The following is an 18,503-nucleotide window of genomic DNA, read 5'->3' as shown; positions in this document are numbered from 1 at the left end:
AAGCCCTGCAGTGCAGGGATGCAGGAGGACGAGGGTCTTCTAGGCACTCAGGGAGCAACTGGGGCAGGGCCAGGAATTCATCCGTCGCCACCCTGGGCCACCTCTCTGAACCTCGGAGACAATCCAGAAAGGGGCCTCACTGCTGGGGCAGCCCTGGCATTTCCCATCAGCCCCAAGGGGCAGGTGGCAGAGCTGCCCAGTCCTTTTGCAAACCACCTCTACTTTCTCAGAGAAAGCACAGGGTTGAGGGGCGTCTGGGAGGTCTGGACAAAAGGGAGGGGCAGAGGGAAGGAACGAGAGCCAGCCCAAGACCAGGGTCCAAACCTGCCCTGGGGCCTGTGTCTGGGCCTCAGTCTCCCCATCTAAACAATGAGGAATGTGAATTAGATCTGGGGTCTCTAACCCAAGTACCAAGAAAGAACAGCTGGAACGCAGGCCCTGCCCCCAGGCTGCCACGGAGACTTTTGGAACTAGGGCTGAGGTTGCCAGGACTTGGGGTTTGTAAATCAAAGCCAAAAGTCTAGGATTTTATATGCAATCACTTCATTTTTTTAATATTTGTAAAACATTCTCCAGGCCAAATGAAACAGCACTCTGGGCCAGAATCGGCTGGCAGGCCATCACTCTACAACTTCTCACTGGTCCCTCCTGACTCGACTTCGGGGCCTCTGATCCTGGCACCCCAGCATCATTCAGTCAACACGCGTGAAACAGGGTGGGCCCAGAAGGCAGGAGGCACCCCTGGTTCGCGAGCCCCCACCCCCTCCAACCCACCACCCACGCCTCCGACCGCCCCGCCCCCCCCCCCCCCCCACTGTGAGCCGCCCACTTACATCTGCACGTGCGGTGGCTGGAAGCGGCCCTGGTTGATGTTGTAGAAGGTGAAGGCTTGGGTGGGGTTGGAGCTGTACTCGTCCACCTCGATGATGAGCCGGCTGTGCTGGTGCCTCCGAGCGGCCATCACGTGGGACTGGGAGAACGCCATGCCCAAGCCGCAGGGCAGGAGGGCCAGGGCCTCTGCCTTCAGGACGCCAGGGTCCCACCTAGTGCGCCACATGGACCTCCGCTGGCCGCCCGGGCATCTCCCGCCGCCGCCGCCGCCACCGCCGCTGCCCGGCCCCGCGCCAGACCTGGAAACAGACTGAGGAGACGGAGCAGAACCGTGCGACAGTTAATCTGTTTGGGATTTGCTTTATTTAATGTCAGATGAAGATTTAGAAAGAGGGAGAGGGCGGGGGTAGGGGGAGAGGGGGGGGGGGAAACACAGTCATACAGCTCAAAAACTCATTACAAATCTTTCCAACTCAGCAGTTTGATGAATATACTTTGGTAAAAAGAAAAGGAAAAGGAGGGAGGGAACAGAAAAAGAAAAAAAAAACAAACCCACAACGCTGTGGATGGATGTATGCATGGTCCAACATGTTTAAATACTTAAGACTTTCGTTTTTTTTTTTTTTTTGGCCTTCAACAAAATCCTCCAGAGCCCACCAGGTGACCGTGAGATGCGGCAGGATAATGACTGGTATTCTGCAAACAGGTAAGGTGAGTTTCACTTTTCGGAATTAGGGACAGGAAGGATTCCCTAGAACCCTGGGTCCCCTCCCAACAGACCCCCCAAACACACCCATTTGGCGGCCCCACCCCCTCACCCATGCAAGCCTGAGCAGGTGGGACCTGGCAGGCGCAGATTCCTTCCTCAGCATCGGGTTTGGCCTCAAGAGATCTGTTCACAGCGGCTGCAGAAGGGATTTTCCCAGACAGACTGCCATCCACCACATCAGCTCAGGGGGTGGCCGGGGTGGGGAGGGGTGGCAGGAATCTTCCCTTTAAAAAAAAAAGCCTCCCTCGATGCCTTTAAAGGATCTCAGGAATTCTGTCAACCCTTAAATCCACTTAGAATCACGGCTTGTGATGCTTTTTTTTGCTTTTTTAGTTTCTCTCATTGGAAAGTGGGGTCTGCCTTTGTAGATAGATCCTGGACCGAAATGTCCCTTTGGCTGATTCCAAGTCTGCTCTGGGGAAATCCTGGAGACGCCACCTGTCCTGCCCGGCATACCCTGGACAGGATGGCCAGTGCCCCCTTGCTGAGTCCATCTATTCCTGTCTTCTCTGTTCTATAATTATTTTTCTAAAGCAGGTAAATAAGAAATGCCTTGAACATTTTTGTTTCATTTAGTTTCCATTTTAGTCATTAAGGTTCTCCCCGATGATTCCATTTGCACTACATTTAACCAAGGGGAAAATAACATAACTTAAACTATCCTGGACAGTCATATCCCAGTCACGTCAAACAAAGAAAAATCCCTTTTGCTTTGCGCATGGAAGAAGAATCGACACAGTCAGAAAACAAATTAGATTAGGAAAATGACAAAAATTAGAGGCTGGAGAACATTTTAATTGCATGCAAAGGAGAAATGGATTATTAATTTTTTTAAAAAAAATCTCGACAGCATGCCCATACAAGGTGCCATAAATAGCAATATCCTTCTCCTTAACACCCCCCCACACACACAAAAAAACAAACAAAACACATTCTGATTCACAACACAGTTCCATTTTCTCCACTTGGGAAGAAAAAAAACCTTTTTCCCTCAGGATGCACTTGTGTCTAAGTGACTTGGCTTCCCCAGCAGACATAGTGGGGCAGGCCTCTGAGGTGGGGGAGTCCGATGTCCTGGCCCCAGACTCACTAAACCTCTGTGGGAGCCAACCCAGCCAGCTATCCTGCCTGAAACCTGGGGAGAAGCCTCGGGCAGCAGACACCGAGGTCCAGGGCTCCCACAGCCCAGATCTGCACAGGGGTTTGAGGCCCAGCATTGCACTGACTTGCTGTGTGACCTCAGGCCAACTTCTGACCCCCTTTGAGCCTCAGCTTCCTCTTCTGGAAAAAGAGTTTAAAAATAAGAATGCCCACCTTTTAGGATAACTGTGCAGGTTAAATGAATGGGAATTCTGAGCACAGTGCCTAGTAGATGCCAAGGGCCCAGCTAACATCCTCTGTTGCTATTATAATCACTATTCAGTTCAATTTGATACTTGTGCCTCAGAGGCCTGCTGTGAACAGGGTGGCCCAGGGATGGGGGCACCTGTGGTGCAGTGGTGTCTGGAGTGAGCACAGGAGGCAGCTCCAGGCGCCCTGAAGAGCACACATTTTTTCAAATGCCAGCTCACCACACACCCCTGCTCGAAATCCTTGCCGTGGCTCCTCTGATGAGGACCATGACTCATGGACCTGAGTAAGTGGCTTAACCAGCCGGAGGCTCTGTTTCTTATCCGTAACATGGAGAGAAGACTAGTAGCTACCTCACACAGTCGTCAAGATTAAATGAGGCGGTTCATGTAAACTGCTCATTACAGAGACCAGCACACAGTTAGTGCCCAATAAATGTTAGCTATTACCGTGATTATGTCATCATCACCCCAGGGCCTCTCACAGACACTTAAGTACTGAATTAGTGAGTGGATGGAAGAAAGGATGGAGGGGTGAAGGGGTGGAGGAGTGGAGGGGTGGAAGAGTAGAGAAAGGGATAGATGGACAGAGTGTCTTGCCAGTCTACTTCCCTGGTGCCAGCACAGGCCTGGCAGAGGATGGGTGTCAAGAGGGTTCAGCTAGAGGTTAAAGAATCACCATCCATCTCCCCCTTTCCCACCCTATAAGCCTGCAAAAAGGCTGGCCAACCTGGGCACAACCCATAGGAAAGGGGGTTCCCAGGGGCCTCCACCCACCCCCGCCCCGGAAGCAGGCGCTTGCGCGGCCTGGAGGCGGGGAGAGCTGCTGTGCGCCAGGGGACTCAGCCAGAAGAGGCAAGCAGCAAAGCGTCCCAGGAGGCGTTCCGCAGTGAAACGCTGCATTTCACATAAAGGGGGTTCGCAATGGGCCCTGCTCAGAGAAATCAGGGAGACTGGGAATGCAGAGCCTTCTTTTAATACCCATTTAATATTTATGGAGCTGCAGCAGCGTCAGCCACCGTGTGGAGAACGCAGCCCATCCACAGAGGGGGAGCAGCCATTCCTGACAAACAAGCCAGGAAGCGTTTACAACAAACAGGTCCACAAAACAACACAGCATGCCAATGGCGAGAGAGGTGCTGGGACCCTTTGGGGAAGATGCCCAGCTTCTATCCCAGCTCCCTCCAGCAGAGTGACCTTGAGCAAGTCACATGTCCTGGTTGGACCACCAGTGCCTCCTCTGTGCCAGTGGGTGGGGAGGAAACGGAACGAGAGAGCAGGGTGGAATGAGTTTATTTAATGCATTTACTTATTCATCACAAATTCACGATGGCCCTACATGCAGTCACTGTCCCAGGTGCCAGAAAAAGCAGTAAAAAAACAAACAAATCATCGCCCTCAAGGAACTGGGGGTGGGGGGCAATAGAGTAAACAGGTAAGTAGAAAAGATCCTTTCAGATAAGAAGTAAAAGAGGGAGAACAGAGTGGTGAGTAATTGGGAGAGCAGGATTGTTACTTTAAATTGGGTGATCAAGAAAGGCCTGTCCGAAGAATGTTACCTAGAGGTGAAGATGTCACCTGTAAAGTCAATGCCAATAGGGAGTCGGGCATGCCCAGTCCTGGGGAAAGAGAACCAAGGCAGAGAGCACAGCAAGTGCAAAGGCACCGTGGCAGAGGAAGCATCAATAAATGGTCTCTCCTGTCTTGCTGTTGTTCTCAGCCACCAGTGTGCTTCTACGAGACGGAGAAGTGCCTTGACTTTGAGATGAGGAGAAGCAAGATTCAAATCTGGTTTCCAATGGAGCTGCTTAGTTGTGGGACACTGGATAACATCCTTAACCTCTCTGGACGATTCTGCTTCCTCACTGGGTGACAGAGGGGATAAAGCAAGCCTGGAGCCTGCCCCTTTACAAGGCTCAGTCAGCCCCGATGGAAAGGGTTGAAACATTCTTGACATTTCTGGGTTAAAAATTCCTGTTGAAAAAAAATTCCTCTACTTTTCAGGGCTCGCTTTTCAAAAGTCTTCTTTCACTAGGCAGTTTCTCTTTCCATATGACCTCAGAGGCGTGTATTTGTCGGTGCCCAGGTACCAGGAGTCCTGTCAGGCCAGGGCTCTCCAACAGATACAAAGGCACTGAGCAGAGTGGCTAGGAGGCGCCGACAGTCTGCACAGCTCATATGTAGGAAGCAGCCAGCTGCAGGCCCCATCGGTCCCTGACGGCCCCACAACCTTGTCTGCCCTTCCTCCTGCTACATTGCCAAGGCCAGCACCGCACCAGCCTCCAGAACAAATGTCTGAAAACAACTTCTGACCAAGCCATTCACTCCCACACAGAACCTCCTGAGGACCATCTCACAGCCATCAGGGAAAGCCCTAGCTCCTTAGTTCAGGGGACCTACCCGTCCCCAGCCTTCCTCTCATGGCTCAGGCCAAACTCACCATTCCAAATTTCCCTGGCACATTGGGAGTCCCGCCTCTGAGCCTTCACACATGCTGTTCCCTCTGTCCGGCAGGTTCTGGGCACCAAGACACACACACCACCACCACCACCACCACCACCACCACCACCACCACCACCACCACCACCACCCTGTTTTCCAGCTCAGGGACTCAGAGACATCTCCCCGGCCTCCCCAGGCTAGATAACTCTGCCCACAGCTCCCCAGGGCTTCTCTCACTGAGCCTCCCAACACGGAGTCCCATCCTGTGTCTGAGCTGAGTGAGAAGCCGAAGGCTAAAACATGCGTGAACGGATGAATGAGAGGGAAGCGGCACAGGCTCTTGGGTGTTACAGCCCGTACTCGAAAGCAGCTTTAACCTCCTCAGATCTCTGTTTTTCGTCTGCAAACATACGGATGCTGAAGCTGCCTTGCCGGAGCCCCTGGGAGGGTCACAGGACATGAGCAGCTTGCCGAGGGCCCAACACACAGTAGGTGTTCACTAAATGTTTTTTCTACTGTGGTAAGAAAGTTCTGATGACACCCAGGAGCCCTGCAGGGAACTTCTGAGAATTGAGCAGAGATTTTCAGAGAACCGAGGATCCCACCCCGACCCTTCCCTGCCTGGAAGCCCAAGCTCTTGGCCTCCTCCGCCCACCCCGACAGGGGTGAGTCACCCGTTAGTTTACTTCCCCAGTGGGTACATCCAGGACCATCAAACTAGTTTTTCTAGTTAAGCTCTCACCACCCCCTCACCCCAGGGCACCGCAGGACACTGGTCAGCCCTGAAACATCCACGGTCCCCACTCCCTGGCAGGCCCTGTTTTGGAACCCAAATGACTCAGATGTGAAACTGATCCTCCTAGGGCTGGGAGCCCAGCAGAAGCAGCCAGACCAATCATCAGAGCAGCTGGAAACCGTGTTATGAGGCTGTGACTGAGAAGATGCAAGATCTCTACCAAACTATGTGGCCAGCCAACACGGGCCACCCAGAAAGGAGAGACCACGAAGGGCTTGGCTGACAAGGAGCATCTCAACAGCAGTGCGGGAAGGAGGGGAACAATTTGCAAAAGAGACACTTGGGTCATTCCAGCAGCCCAAGTCAGTCCGAGAAGGTGAACGAAATCTATGAGTGTTTGCACGGGCAGGGGTTGCTGACCTGCAGACCAAAGATAAATTTCCACACGGCTTGAGGTGTCCACTTCCACCGGACACCTGCTCCCCATAGCAGCGTGGGCACCCAGGGCAGTCCCAGTTCACGCCTGCTGTGCCCTATCAGTCATTATTCCAAGCATCCTCTCTGGCTCTCAAGTGTCCCCATTTTGATCGCTGAAAATGTTATAAATGGTAAAGGTCATTGTAGTCAAAGCCAACTCGAGGCTATTAATTTAAGGCAACCACCTCCCCAAAAGGCCTCCGTTTCTCTTCCTGTCATGGGTACAAGCGTAGGGGTAGGGCCAATATTGTGTTGTCCTGAGTCTGGAACTTGGGTACCAATCTATGACCACACAGGGACAACTGGCGGTTCAACAGAGGCCCCATAGAAACACCTGTCCCAACAGCCTTCCCCGCTGGCATTCTGATGGAGCCCAACCCAGACAAGCTTCCGCCAGGACCCCGACCTATCTTTGCTCCCTCTCCTCAACCCTCCACCCAAGTAGGGGCAGCCTGCATCCCCTGCGCCGCTAAAGACTGGCCAGCCCAGCCTACAGGCAACCCCTCCGGCCATCACCTAGAGGGATGCAGACAGACAGCCAGCTCAGTGGAAGGCACTGCTCACCAGAGGGCTTTTGTTGATAATTTAGTTGCAATATAATGAAACGTCACCAAAAAAAATAACCCATCATTAATATCTCCCAAGTAGTCCCCTCCCTGCAAGCAAAATGCAGGAGAAATAATCAACAGAAAATGACCAAGGTGAGAGGGGTTAGCAATCATTCTTTTAGAAGTCATGCTTCCACAAAAGCTCAAAAATCACTTTTTTTTTTTTTTTTTGTATTTTTCTGAAGTTGGAAACAGGGAGGCAGTCAGACAGACTCCCGCATGCGCCTGACCGGGATCCACCCGGCACGCCCACCAGGGGTTGATGCTCTGCCCATCTGGGGCGTTGCTCTGTTGCAACCAGAGCCATTCTAGCGCCTGATACAGAGGCCATAGAGCCATCCTCAGCACCCGGGCCAACTTTGCTCCAATGGAGCCTTGGCTGTGGGAGGGGAAGAGAGAGACAGAGAGGAAGGAGAGGGGGAGGGGTGGAGAAGCAGATGGGCGCTTCTCCTGTGTGCCCTGGCCGGGAATCAAACCCGGGACTCCTGCACGCCAGGCCGACGCTCTACCACTGAGCCAACCGGCCAGGGCTAAAAATCACCTTTAAAAGGTATTATTTTTCCTTATTTCTCTTGTGCCTGAAAATATGCAAATGATTAGTTGGTAGTTGAAAATATCATAAAGAATTTAAGAAAGAAACAAACACAAAAAAACATAAACAGAGGAACTCAAAAGAAAGGAGAAATAACAGTCCAGTGGGGGGAAAAATCCCTCCATGTCCCCAAAATGCTTGAGCTCTGGGACTGACTGTGGGAGTCTGGGGAAAGACACTCCAGGCCTGCAGCTGGGATTCGCCGCCAAGTTGAATGAGTTGATGAGCTCCGGTGATGGAGGATTCCAGAAATATCGAGAAAATTGGACCCTACTCCTTGGAAACGGATTGACGACAAGTGACTTTTAAAGCATTTACCACTTAACAACCTTTTAGCTGGGCCCCCTTTTGAATTATGACATGATTTTACATTACACTTTCTAATTCCTTGCGCAGTGCCCCCCCCCCCCCAGTTGCTGCTGCCCGTTCATTTTCCAATTATGTACTTTTGTTTCAGAATGATGGAGAGTGCTACTTACTGGATCATGTCCTCTGCACCAATAGCTGCTCACTTATTCCTTTAATTTGAGATATGAATGCAGTCCATTTGCCCGGCTGGTCTTCAAATCCTTGGTATTCTCCACACCCACGGCACTGAGCGAGGCCAGCGACGCAAAGGAGCTCAGAAAACTGGGGCTGGGAGAGGTTTGCAAACCAGTGCTCTGCTGCTCCATAAATTATTATAATTCTCAGTGCTTCCTCTAAGCCACCTTAGCAGTTCAGCAATCATGTAAATAATAGGGAACAGGCTGATTTTCCTTCTACAAAGTGCTATGTCCCAGTTTTCGAAATAAAGCACTTGGAGATCCATGTTATCTGTGGCGTGGAAACGGGGAAGCTGCTAGGCTCCGTTCCCACTGTGCACACAGACGTGCCCACACACAAAAGGAAACAAGAGGTAAATGTGTAAAAATTTTGCATCCTGCATCCCCTCTCCACGTCCACATCAAGTCACACTCTGCGTTAATGGGGGCTCGGGACACACGTTGCTCGGTGTTCAAATGCAATTTGCAGAGAAAGTGAATGTGGAGTTACAGTTCTCATGGAAATCTATTAAACAGATGTCACTGAAGCGTAATCAAATCGGCACTATGGTAATTCTACACTTACATCTGAGGCTGGAGTTTTGCCTTTTTGGTTTTTGTTTGTTTGTTTTCTTTTTTATCCATATAAGTGTATTTTTGTGTGTGTGGGTGTGCGATCATGCAGGAATTTGCAATTAAAGATTAAGCCTCCAAAGCATGATCAATTAACTCTTGTGTCTGAATGACAAAGTTACAAAAGCAAAACTCCATTTTCCACCACCCTCTTTGTCCAGGGGAGCCTAGGGTGGAGGAGGTAATGAGTGCCTATGCCAGGAACACTGCCAGGGTGCGGGAAGGGCATACTTCTCAGGTAAGCAGAGCAATGTTCTGCAGCCTTGCAAGCTGCAGTGGGTAGTTGGAAAATTCAAGAGAATGAAAGGAAGGGGCACGGACGGGTGTGTTGGAAATGGAAAGTGGGCTTCATTTTCTTCTTCAAGTGATGGAATTAGAATGGGTGATGCCAAAAGTCCTTTTGTGTGCCTCAGCGCTGAGCCTCCATCCTCCTTGGAGGGAAGGGAGAGAGATGTGAAATCGTGCAGTAGACACGCACTCCCAGGTGTGGGCCGGGGCAGCTTCCTCAGTCCTGGGCTCTACTCTCGGCATAGCACCACCAACCAGAAGGGAGACTTTTTATTATTATTATTACAGTATTATTATTATAGCTGCTTCTATTTATGATGTATGACCATGCTCTGACTTCTAAGCCGGCCAAGTTCACGTCCAAGAAAGCCCCCAAAGAGTCATTTACAGAAAGAAATGGAGAGACCAAAGAACTTACAAATCACTATCTGCATTCAAAATTAAAACAGAGAATCTCAAGTGAAGGTATTTTCCCCTCATGATTTTGAGCTGCCCACATTGGACAGAGATATTTTAAATGGAATAAATCATAACTAAGTTTTGTCTCATTAAAAGGGAAAAAAAAGAAGTCAAAATAAGGCAACACATTTGTTTTGGCAGCAGAATGGCCAGGTCACCAGGAAGAGCCACAGCGAATCGGATTAACCAAGGAACTATTTATACCCTCTCTGCAACCCTACCTCCAAAAAGGGGTCTCTCTTCTTTTCTTTCCCTTGGGGTTGCTTTTTCTTTTTCCAATTTTTTTCTGTTACTCCTTCAGACCCAAGTCAAACATTTCAGTGGCAGTCGGGAAAGGATGCCAGCTGGTGGGCTCCTTCCAAGGGGGACATCCACACCCCAGGATCCGCAAAGGCAGGGAACTCTGCCAGAGTGACCCAGCACAGTCCAATCAGGAAAGATCTCTCTTCCTCCTGTCTCCTGCCTGCCCTCCAAGTGCCCAGCTCATTCTATCCTACCGGGCAAGGGGTTCAGCCAGAAGGAAGACACCACAGGCAGCCTGTCCCTCATCTGAGAGGCCATGGACCGCGGTCTGTGGGCAGAGAGTTGGCCCAGGAACCCATCCCTAGGATCCCGTACCTGCGGAACCCTTTCCCCTGGAGCCCCCTCACTCCAGAGGAGCAAACATACAAAGGTACTAACAGCTGAACAAAGAGATCTCAGGGAGAAGAATGAAAAGGGAAGATGCTTAAAAAGACCCTTTTTTGCCTGACCAGGTGGTGGCGCAGTGGATAGAGTGTCTAACTGGGATGCAGAAGGACCCAGGTTCAAGACCCTGAGGTCGCCAGCTTGACAGCGGGCTCATCTGGTTTGAGCAAAAGTTCACCAGCTTAGACCCAAGGTCGCAGGCTCGAGCAAGGGGTTACTCAGTCTGCTGTAGCCCCACTGTCAAGGCACATATGAGAAAGCAATCAATGAACAACTAAGGTATCGCAACAAAAAACTAATGATGGATGCTTCTCATCTCGCTCCGTTCCTGTCTGTCTGTCCCTATCCATCCCTCTCTCTGATTATCTGTCTCTGGAAAAAAGAAAAAAAGGAAAAAAAAAAAGACCCTTTTTCTGTTCCTGGCAAGGGAGGGGCGATGGGAAAGACACGTCACATTGTCACATTTAAGATTTTGACAGGCAATTCAGGGAGAATGCAGAAATTCCACCCTTAACTGCAGCTCGCCACAACTTGAAAGGCATTAACTAACCTCCACTAATTGCTTGTTTTTCTGTGCATAATATTTATTTGTTAAAAGTGTTTGCCTGGCCGATTAATTTCCTCTGCCCCGCTACTATTCATGGTCAGTTCACAGGCCTAAAATTGGGAAAATTAAATCATTTTGATAGATTAAAAGATGATTGCTCTTTGGGGAGGTTTTTCTTTTTTCTGCTAATCTGGAACCCGCATCCAGAATGCTGATTTTTCTCCTTGAGTGCTATCCTTCAGTGCAATCTGACTACCATCCTAATTCCTCAGGCAAGTGCACAGGGAAGTGTTCTTTGTCAGGTAGGCACACCAGGGGCCACCACAGCCTGCACAAAATGTAGCAAATTCAAGGGAAAACAAATAAACTTAAATTACTTTCATCGATAAAGATTTAATAGTCTCATGGGTGGACCGGGAAATGTACAATCAGGCTTTTTTTTTTTAATGGTTATTCTATGTGTCGTCTATGCCTTCTTGACATTTAGGCTCAAATAGAACAACCCCAAAGCCCTGTCTTTTACCTAAAACTTAGATCTGGTCCATCTGTCCACAATCTCAGCCCACAGGGTATGGGCTGGGTGGTGTGAGTGATTCTAAGTGCACACACAGCAGTTACATCTGAGACACGGCATCCCACATGTGAGTGATGCTTTGAACGGGCCCACACTGACGTTACAGGGATCTAGTTCATCATGGGTCTTCCAAAATACTTGGGGCCAAGAGATAAATAGTAAGGCAACCCTGTACTGAAGCACTTCCAAATACACGATGAAACCTCTGTGACTGCATTATCGCCTTTTGACCAGCCACCAGCCAATGAATGTCCCTCCACCCACCGAGTGAACACTCAAATAGATGTAACCATTTCACAGAAACCCATCTTAAGAGAAAGGATTTTACAAGTGTTGAGGGACTGCCACTCGGAAAGCCAATTTGCAGGGAACCGGGCGTCGTGAAGCAGTTTATTATGCACGGCTCTCGCGCCACGGGCCCCCTGTACACCGTGCCCAGAATGCCTCTGACCACCACCGGCTGGCTCTAAGGCCCTGGAGTGTTCTCCACGCCAGAAGCTGCCTCAGCCCAGCCAAATGCACCACCCCTCCCCAAATGGTCTCCTAGTGCACTGACTCCCGTGGACCAAGGCCTGGCTTCCAACTTGGATGCAGCAGTCAGCCAGTGAGTGGTGGCCTCTCTGACATCCCCCAAAGCATTCCAGTCCATGTGACAAGCTATTCATGAAGTTGTTTTTTTTTTTTTTTTTGCAAAGACCAATCAGGGTATTGAGAGTGGTAGTGTCTGCCTGAGCCCCCAGCTTGCTGCACCCTGCTAACAAGTCTCCCATCACCATTCAAGTCCCGCATCCCGCAGAGCCAGCTCCACCATTCACCAACCGGCCCACTTTTGTTCCCGGTTTAATTTCATAATTGTTCACCACTTAACAAGCTCTCCTCTGGGCCGTTCAATAGGAGGCCTTAGAGATGGGGAGGGAGGGGCAACCAAGCTCCTTGATGGGAACTGGGATCGGGTCCGACCCAGCACTGGGGAGAGACATCCCAGAGAGGTCAGAAGGGCAAACCTAGGGGCCAGTTCCAGGGTGGGAGCCCTGTCCCACCTCAGGCCACCCAGCAGAGTGGAGAGGGGATGGGAGGGGTTGGAGGACATGAGTCTAGGACTCCAAGCCATGGCCTGCCACAGACGTCAGGACACATCAGCTCTCTGTCTCCACCAGGGTAGAGGGATACTGTGTATGAATTCACTTGCCTGTAACAAGTCCCAGAATAAACACACAAGAGACAAAACTGATCCTTAGCAAGGCATTCCATGAAATATTGCCTGTGAGGGCTGGGACCTGTCTGGTTAGCCACTGAATCCCCTGGGCCAGGCACATGGCAGACAGCAATAAATGTGTGGAATGAGTGAATGGATAGATGGATGGATGGAGAGAGGGCGGGAGAGAGAGAGAGGGATGGATGGATGGATGGATGGATGGATGGATGGAAAGAGGATGGAGGGATGATGGAACGACAGAGAGAGTAAGGGAGGGAAGGAGTTTCCAGCAACGGCTAGCAAGTGACCACCAGACCAGTATTAATGCCCCTCCCTTACCCCCAGTGCCAGCGGGGGCCTCGCTGCGCACAGTAGGCTCTCAAAGCACTGGAGCTGCTATTGTTAGAACCATCATCGCCACTTGCACCCCACCAGTCCACTTTTTCCATCAGCTACGCCGCCGGCCGTTAGCAGTGACTGGCGAGCTGGGGAAAAGTTTCGCTGACCCCTCGGCCCCAGTCAGAGTCCAGCGCCCGGCCGAGCCCGCTTCCAGCGGCACCCTCTCGGCGGGCAGGGCAGCGAGGATGCCTGGCCGGGGCACCGGCACCCGCCAAAGGCAGCCAAAGTAACTTTGCGGGCGCCTCTGCGCCGTGCCGCGGGCGTCACCCGGCGCCTGGAGAGGGTCCCGGCCGCGCCCCCGCCGACCCCGCGCCCCAGTCCGCGCCCCGCCAGCCCCGAGCCCTACCTGGCCCCGGGCTCCTCTTCGGCGGCCGCGGCGGCCGCGAGCAACAGCGAGCACGGAGGGAGGCAGGGGCCCGGCTCCCGGGAGGGAGGCGAGCAGGCGCGGGGGCTCCTCCGGCGGCGGCCGCCTAGCCGCGCGTCCGAGGCAGCAAGTGGGAGCCAGACTCCTCCTTCGGGGGGCGGGGGGCTCCCCGCTGCCCCCTCCCTCGCCCGCCCGCCCGCCGCGCGGCTCCGAGCCGCCCCGACTCCCCCGCCCGCCTCCTCTCCCGTCCCTCCCTTCCCGCCTCCCCCCGCCCGGGCGCCGGGAGGGGCGCGCTCTCGCCCTCGGTCCCCGGCCCTGCGCGGCCGCCCGCCGGGGTCCCCGCCAGGCAGGCCAGGCCTCGGCCCTCGGCCCCCGCCCAGGCCCGGTGTCCGCATCCCGCCGCCAAGGGGATGGGAGCGCGGGAGCGGCCGGGACAGAGGAGGAGGAGCGGGGCCCGCGCTGCAGAGAAGGGCCGACGGCCACCGGGACTCCTAGCCCTTTTGCGGCCCGCCCCCAGCCCCAAGCCGGGCCGTGCGCGGGGTGGGCGGGGAGCGGGCGGGGATGGGGGGGGGGGGGCGCTCTCACCTCCGGATCCGCGGCCGCCACCGCGGGCACCGCGTGCTGGGGCGTGCGCGGCTCCTTCCGGGGCGCCGTGTCCCCCGCCCCGGATCGGACCCCCTCCCGGAGCCGCGACAGCACCTTATTCGGGACCCTCCCACCAGGAATCTGGGACTCTCCCCTCCGTAGTCTTTTGGGATGACATGGACCCTAGCTCCTAGGCTGCATAGGCCTGGCCTGCCTCCTGTGCCCTCATCTCTTCACCTCTTGGGGTTCCAAGTTTCCAATTGCAGTTACAGCGGATGGCCCGCAAACCCGAGTGGGTCAAATAAGCAAGCAGTCAGGACCTGAAAACCTGGCCCCGCTTTGAAGAAGGCCCCGTCTTATTGGTGAAGAGGGATAGCAGGACTCAGTTGGGCTGGCCCCACTCTGAGAAGTTTGAGAAGCCCATGACCTCTAACCCCTGCCACCTGTGGTGAGAGGTGTCCATAGTGCCTTGTAGTCAAGAAACAGGTCAGGACCAGGCCACCAAGATTGAGAGGGAAGTAAGAAGGGGGTGTGGCCTTTCTGGGGCCCTTGTAAGGCACCTCAACAAATGTTTAGGAGTTGCCCTCCCCCCATCGCTCACATCACACTCTACCTCCACACTTGGATTCATCACATCCTCAGACACAGTCCCACATGGGCATCCCATGTGGGCACCTCAGGGCTGGCCTGCCTTGGGGAGAGCCGGGTCTGATAGGAAGACAGGAACACAGAAAAATTACCCTCACAGGTGCAGGAGTAGAAGTGGGGACAGCTTCTTGGAGGTGGACACTTCCCAGCAAGCTAAGGAGAGAAGGTATGGAGAAGTCATCACGCTCAGAGGGAGCTGTGCATGGGAAGGCTTTGGCATGCATGTTTGGGATGGCAGCTCCACTGGGGCCAGAAATGAGAAACAGGAAACACTGGGGGCTGGGGAGAGAAGGGGCCGGGGATAGGAGGGGCGAGAGGGTCATCAAATAGAGCCTTGGATGCTGGCCTAAGGGGACAGACTTTATCAGTGGAGAGCCATAGAAGATTTTTGAGGAGGGGCATGACTTGATCAGATTTATTTTTTTTAAGGGAGAGGCTAGGGCTATGGGGGGGGGGAGGCCTGGGCTGGGGCCCTGAGGCTGGAGAGAGGGTCAAGGGATGGCCTGGGGGCCTCAGGAGAGCATGCCCCTCTTTCTTGTCTTTGAATTTCACTCTCTCACCTTGTACTGAAGCAATTCTGGGACAGAGTGAAGAAGCCAGGCTGGAAATACAACCTCAGTTGGCGAGTGGGAAGGACAAGTGAGATACCTGGGTGGTGAAAAGAGCATTGGCAGGCCCTGTGCATCTACTTGTGGAACAGGGAGCTGCCGCAGTCTCTCTCCAGGGTCAGTCCTGGGAAGCAGGTCTCCCTCATGGTTACTCACTCCACCTGTCTCCTGGGATCACATTGACCTTGCAGCTACCTAGCTGGAGTCTGCCTGCCCAGTGAGGATGAGAGCCAGGCCAAGCAGAGAGGAGTGTGGAAGGAGTCACCTGGGAATTTAGGAAAGAAACCCCACAGGTAAACACACAGGCCTGGTACAGAGAAGTTTTGGTCAATCAGCTCTACTGCCCAGGTAGCTACAACATCTATTTGGCACCTCTGTCATCCTGGGCACCATGCGTGCCTGGCCTGTGGTGGGTCCCAGGGATGCAGGAGGCACCCAGATGCGGCCTCTGCCATCCAGCAGCCATGGCCAGTGATAGACCAAAGGGAGACATATGGGAGACCAACCCAAACCAAGCATGGGGCAGGAAAGGGAGAGATGCCCACCTGAGGGGTGGGTCAGGAGAAGAGAGCAGAATGTGGGTAGGGGGGTGAGCCTGACAGGCATTCCTGACAGCAGGACCAGGAGGACTGCAGGGATGACAGGGACCCCTGAAGGACTGCAGCGGATCACACAGGTCCTTGAATGCCACTCAGCAGGCTACAGGAGCCCAGGAGAACATTTAAGCAAGATGTCCTATAATGTCTTGTGTCGCAGAGCCCAGGATAAGGCCAGTATCTATTGATTGAGTGATGAATGAATGAGCGAATAAAGGATGAGACCCAGTGACCTAAACCCCACTTAGCACACAGGACCTCCAAGCCCTCCAGCAGGGTTGCCCTACTCTGTACACCACACGAATGTCCCGAACTCAGCAGAAGCATCTTTCTCCCCCAGGACTGCAAGAATCCCAGGCACAATGTTGCCTGCTTGGGAGACAGGGCTTGGGCTCAGTAGCCCAACCAACTCCACCTGCTGCCTGCCAAAAACAAAGTCACAGCTTGGCCATGGTCTTAGGAACCCCCAGAGAACATGTGGTTTGGGGTAGTAAGAAATTTGTGGTCCTGGTCCCTGGGACAAGAAGAAGGTTCTTGTGATGTTCATCCCCCAAGGCCAGCTTTCTTGCCACCTCCAATCCCACCAGCCCTCCCCTCAGCTCCCAGAACACCATCTCTTACTTTCCTGGAATATGCATTTATTGAGCATCTAGTATATGCCTACCACTCAGCACTTCCTTTGGAACAAAGCATGAGCTCCCTACCAAGGGGCCTGCCATTACCTGTGCCACCCAGGTGATGAGCTCTGAGACTGACCAACACCTGCCCTGGTCCAGGCTGCTTCTTGGAGGTCAGGCTCCCTCGGGCCCCAGCACTGCATCCCCAGCGAATGGGCTCTAAATGACAGAATGAGGAGTGTAGGATGGGCAGGGTAGACCCACTCCTAAAAGAGCAACCAATCTGGCAAATATAGCAGACATTCTGCTTTTGGAAAAATTTAATAACACAGTGGCACTTGTTCATGGAGACTAATAGAAGCACCACACAAGCCTACACTGCTACACCAGCCAGGGGGTGGCTCGTTCGGCTGGGAAGCATTTCCCAGACACCTACTATGCGCTGGAAGCTGGAGAAGGAAGGAGGAGAAGGCAGACTCTCTGCCCTCAGAGAGGCAGGTCAGCAGATGCTCAGGACACTGGGAAGGAGAGAGCGCTAGGAGCAGGGAGGACAGCGGGGACACTTCAGAAGGTGATGTGTGTGCTCCTGAGGAGTGAGACTTCAGAGTAGGGATAAGTGGGAGAGGGACAGCACAGCAGAGAGACCAGCCTGTGCAAATGCTGAGTCTCAAAAGAGAATGGCATGATATCCCTTATCCAAAAAACTCGCCTCCCAGGAAGGTGTCCCGAGCAGTGATTGTGGGCTGTTTCTAACGGCCACCAATCAGGAATGAGCTACATGCCAAGCCAGAGGGGATCTGTTTGAAAAGTTCTGGTATGTCCAGGGAGTTTCAAGTGGCCAAGTCATGTGGCTGAAATGTGATGTTGTGGGAAAATGAGGGCCATGCTCATCACATCTGACACACAAGTGCATCAAGGAGGTTACACAAGAGTGCATCCAACTCTGCGTTTAGAACAATGAGAAGTAGGAGGGGCAGGGGATGGAAGTGTGTAGGGCAAAATGTCAGCCCTGGGAATAAGATTATGGGTGATGTTTAACTTTACTTATGAGAAATTTTTCTCATCCCCAGCTTTTCTGTGATCATCAGAATATTGTGAAAGGTTGGGGGGCATTCAGGGCAGGGTGTGAGCAGGGCATGGGTAAGGCAGGGACCAGAGGCATGGGCAAGGCCCAGGCCATGGAGGACCTCTAGTGCCTCCTCAACAGAGGATCTTAGACTAGCTTATCTCCTCAGGTCCGCCTGGCTCGGAGCCAGCGTACAGGGTATGGCTATTACCAGCAGCTATTCACTGGGCTCCGACAGTATGCCAGGTGCTGTGTCATGCTCCAAAAACCACCCTGGCAGGGGAGGCCAGAGGATGTAGGGGAAGTAGAAGTCAGCATGGACTGGGGGCGGGAGCGGAGGCGGGGGTCTCCCTGGAGGAAGTGACCTGGGCTGGGGTTGGAAGGATGAAGCCTACCTTTGCATTCTGACCTCTGCTCCATTATACTCCTTCAAAGCCTCAGTGTGCCACCCCGAGCCTGTCTGGATCCTGACGCAGCCCACAGGCAGGTCAGTTTCAATGCAGCTGTCTGACATGGGCCTCACCCCAGGCTTTTCTCTAGGCCCAGAGCCCCGGCTAAAAAAGGCCATACTATGTCAGGGACCCCAGGTCCAGAGCCTGTGGTCAGTCTCTGGTACAGTCTACAATGATGGCCCCAACTTGTGAACCATGTCTTAACCACTGGTTCAAATCCTGCCTATGCCACTGACAGCTTGTGACACTGAACCTCGACCTCTTCTTCTTTATTATCGTAAAGCCGGTATAATAATCTCTACAATGAGAGCAGTGCCTGTAGGGTGCCCGGCGCAGTTGGCGCTCAGGAAGCAGTGGTTGTTAACACTGTGATGAGTGTAAGATACCAAGTCTAGGGATCTGAATTCTAACACCGTTCGGCCACTAACTTGCTCAGGACTCTGGGATATTCTCATGT

General features: G+C 53.0%; 1 protein-coding gene across 1 annotated transcript in view; it reads right to left on the bottom strand.

Annotated features, from left to right (window-relative positions):
- MPPED1 (metallophosphoesterase domain containing 1) overlaps positions 1–13,548 on the bottom strand; it is a 63,933-nt gene extending 50,385 nt beyond the window's left edge. The window contains exons 1-2 of the mRNA XM_066358623.1: positions 13,457–13,548; positions 834–1,141 (exon numbers count right to left, since the gene is read on the bottom strand). Of these exons, the coding sequence (XP_066214720.1) occupies positions 834–1,057 (224 nt within the window). The 5' untranslated portion in view covers positions 1,058–1,141; positions 13,457–13,548. The remainder of the gene's footprint in view (positions 1–833; positions 1,142–13,456) is intronic.
- Positions 13,549–18,503: the final 4,955 nt, after the last annotated feature.

Source organism: Saccopteryx leptura, chromosome 1 (genome assembly GCF_036850995.1).
Source record: "Saccopteryx leptura isolate mSacLep1 chromosome 1, mSacLep1_pri_phased_curated, whole genome shotgun sequence".
NCBI classification, from domain to species: Eukaryota; Metazoa; Chordata; class Mammalia; order Chiroptera; family Emballonuridae; genus Saccopteryx; species Saccopteryx leptura.
The sequence above is the reverse complement of the archived record's forward strand: the minus strand, read 5'-3'. Positions and strand labels throughout refer to the sequence as shown.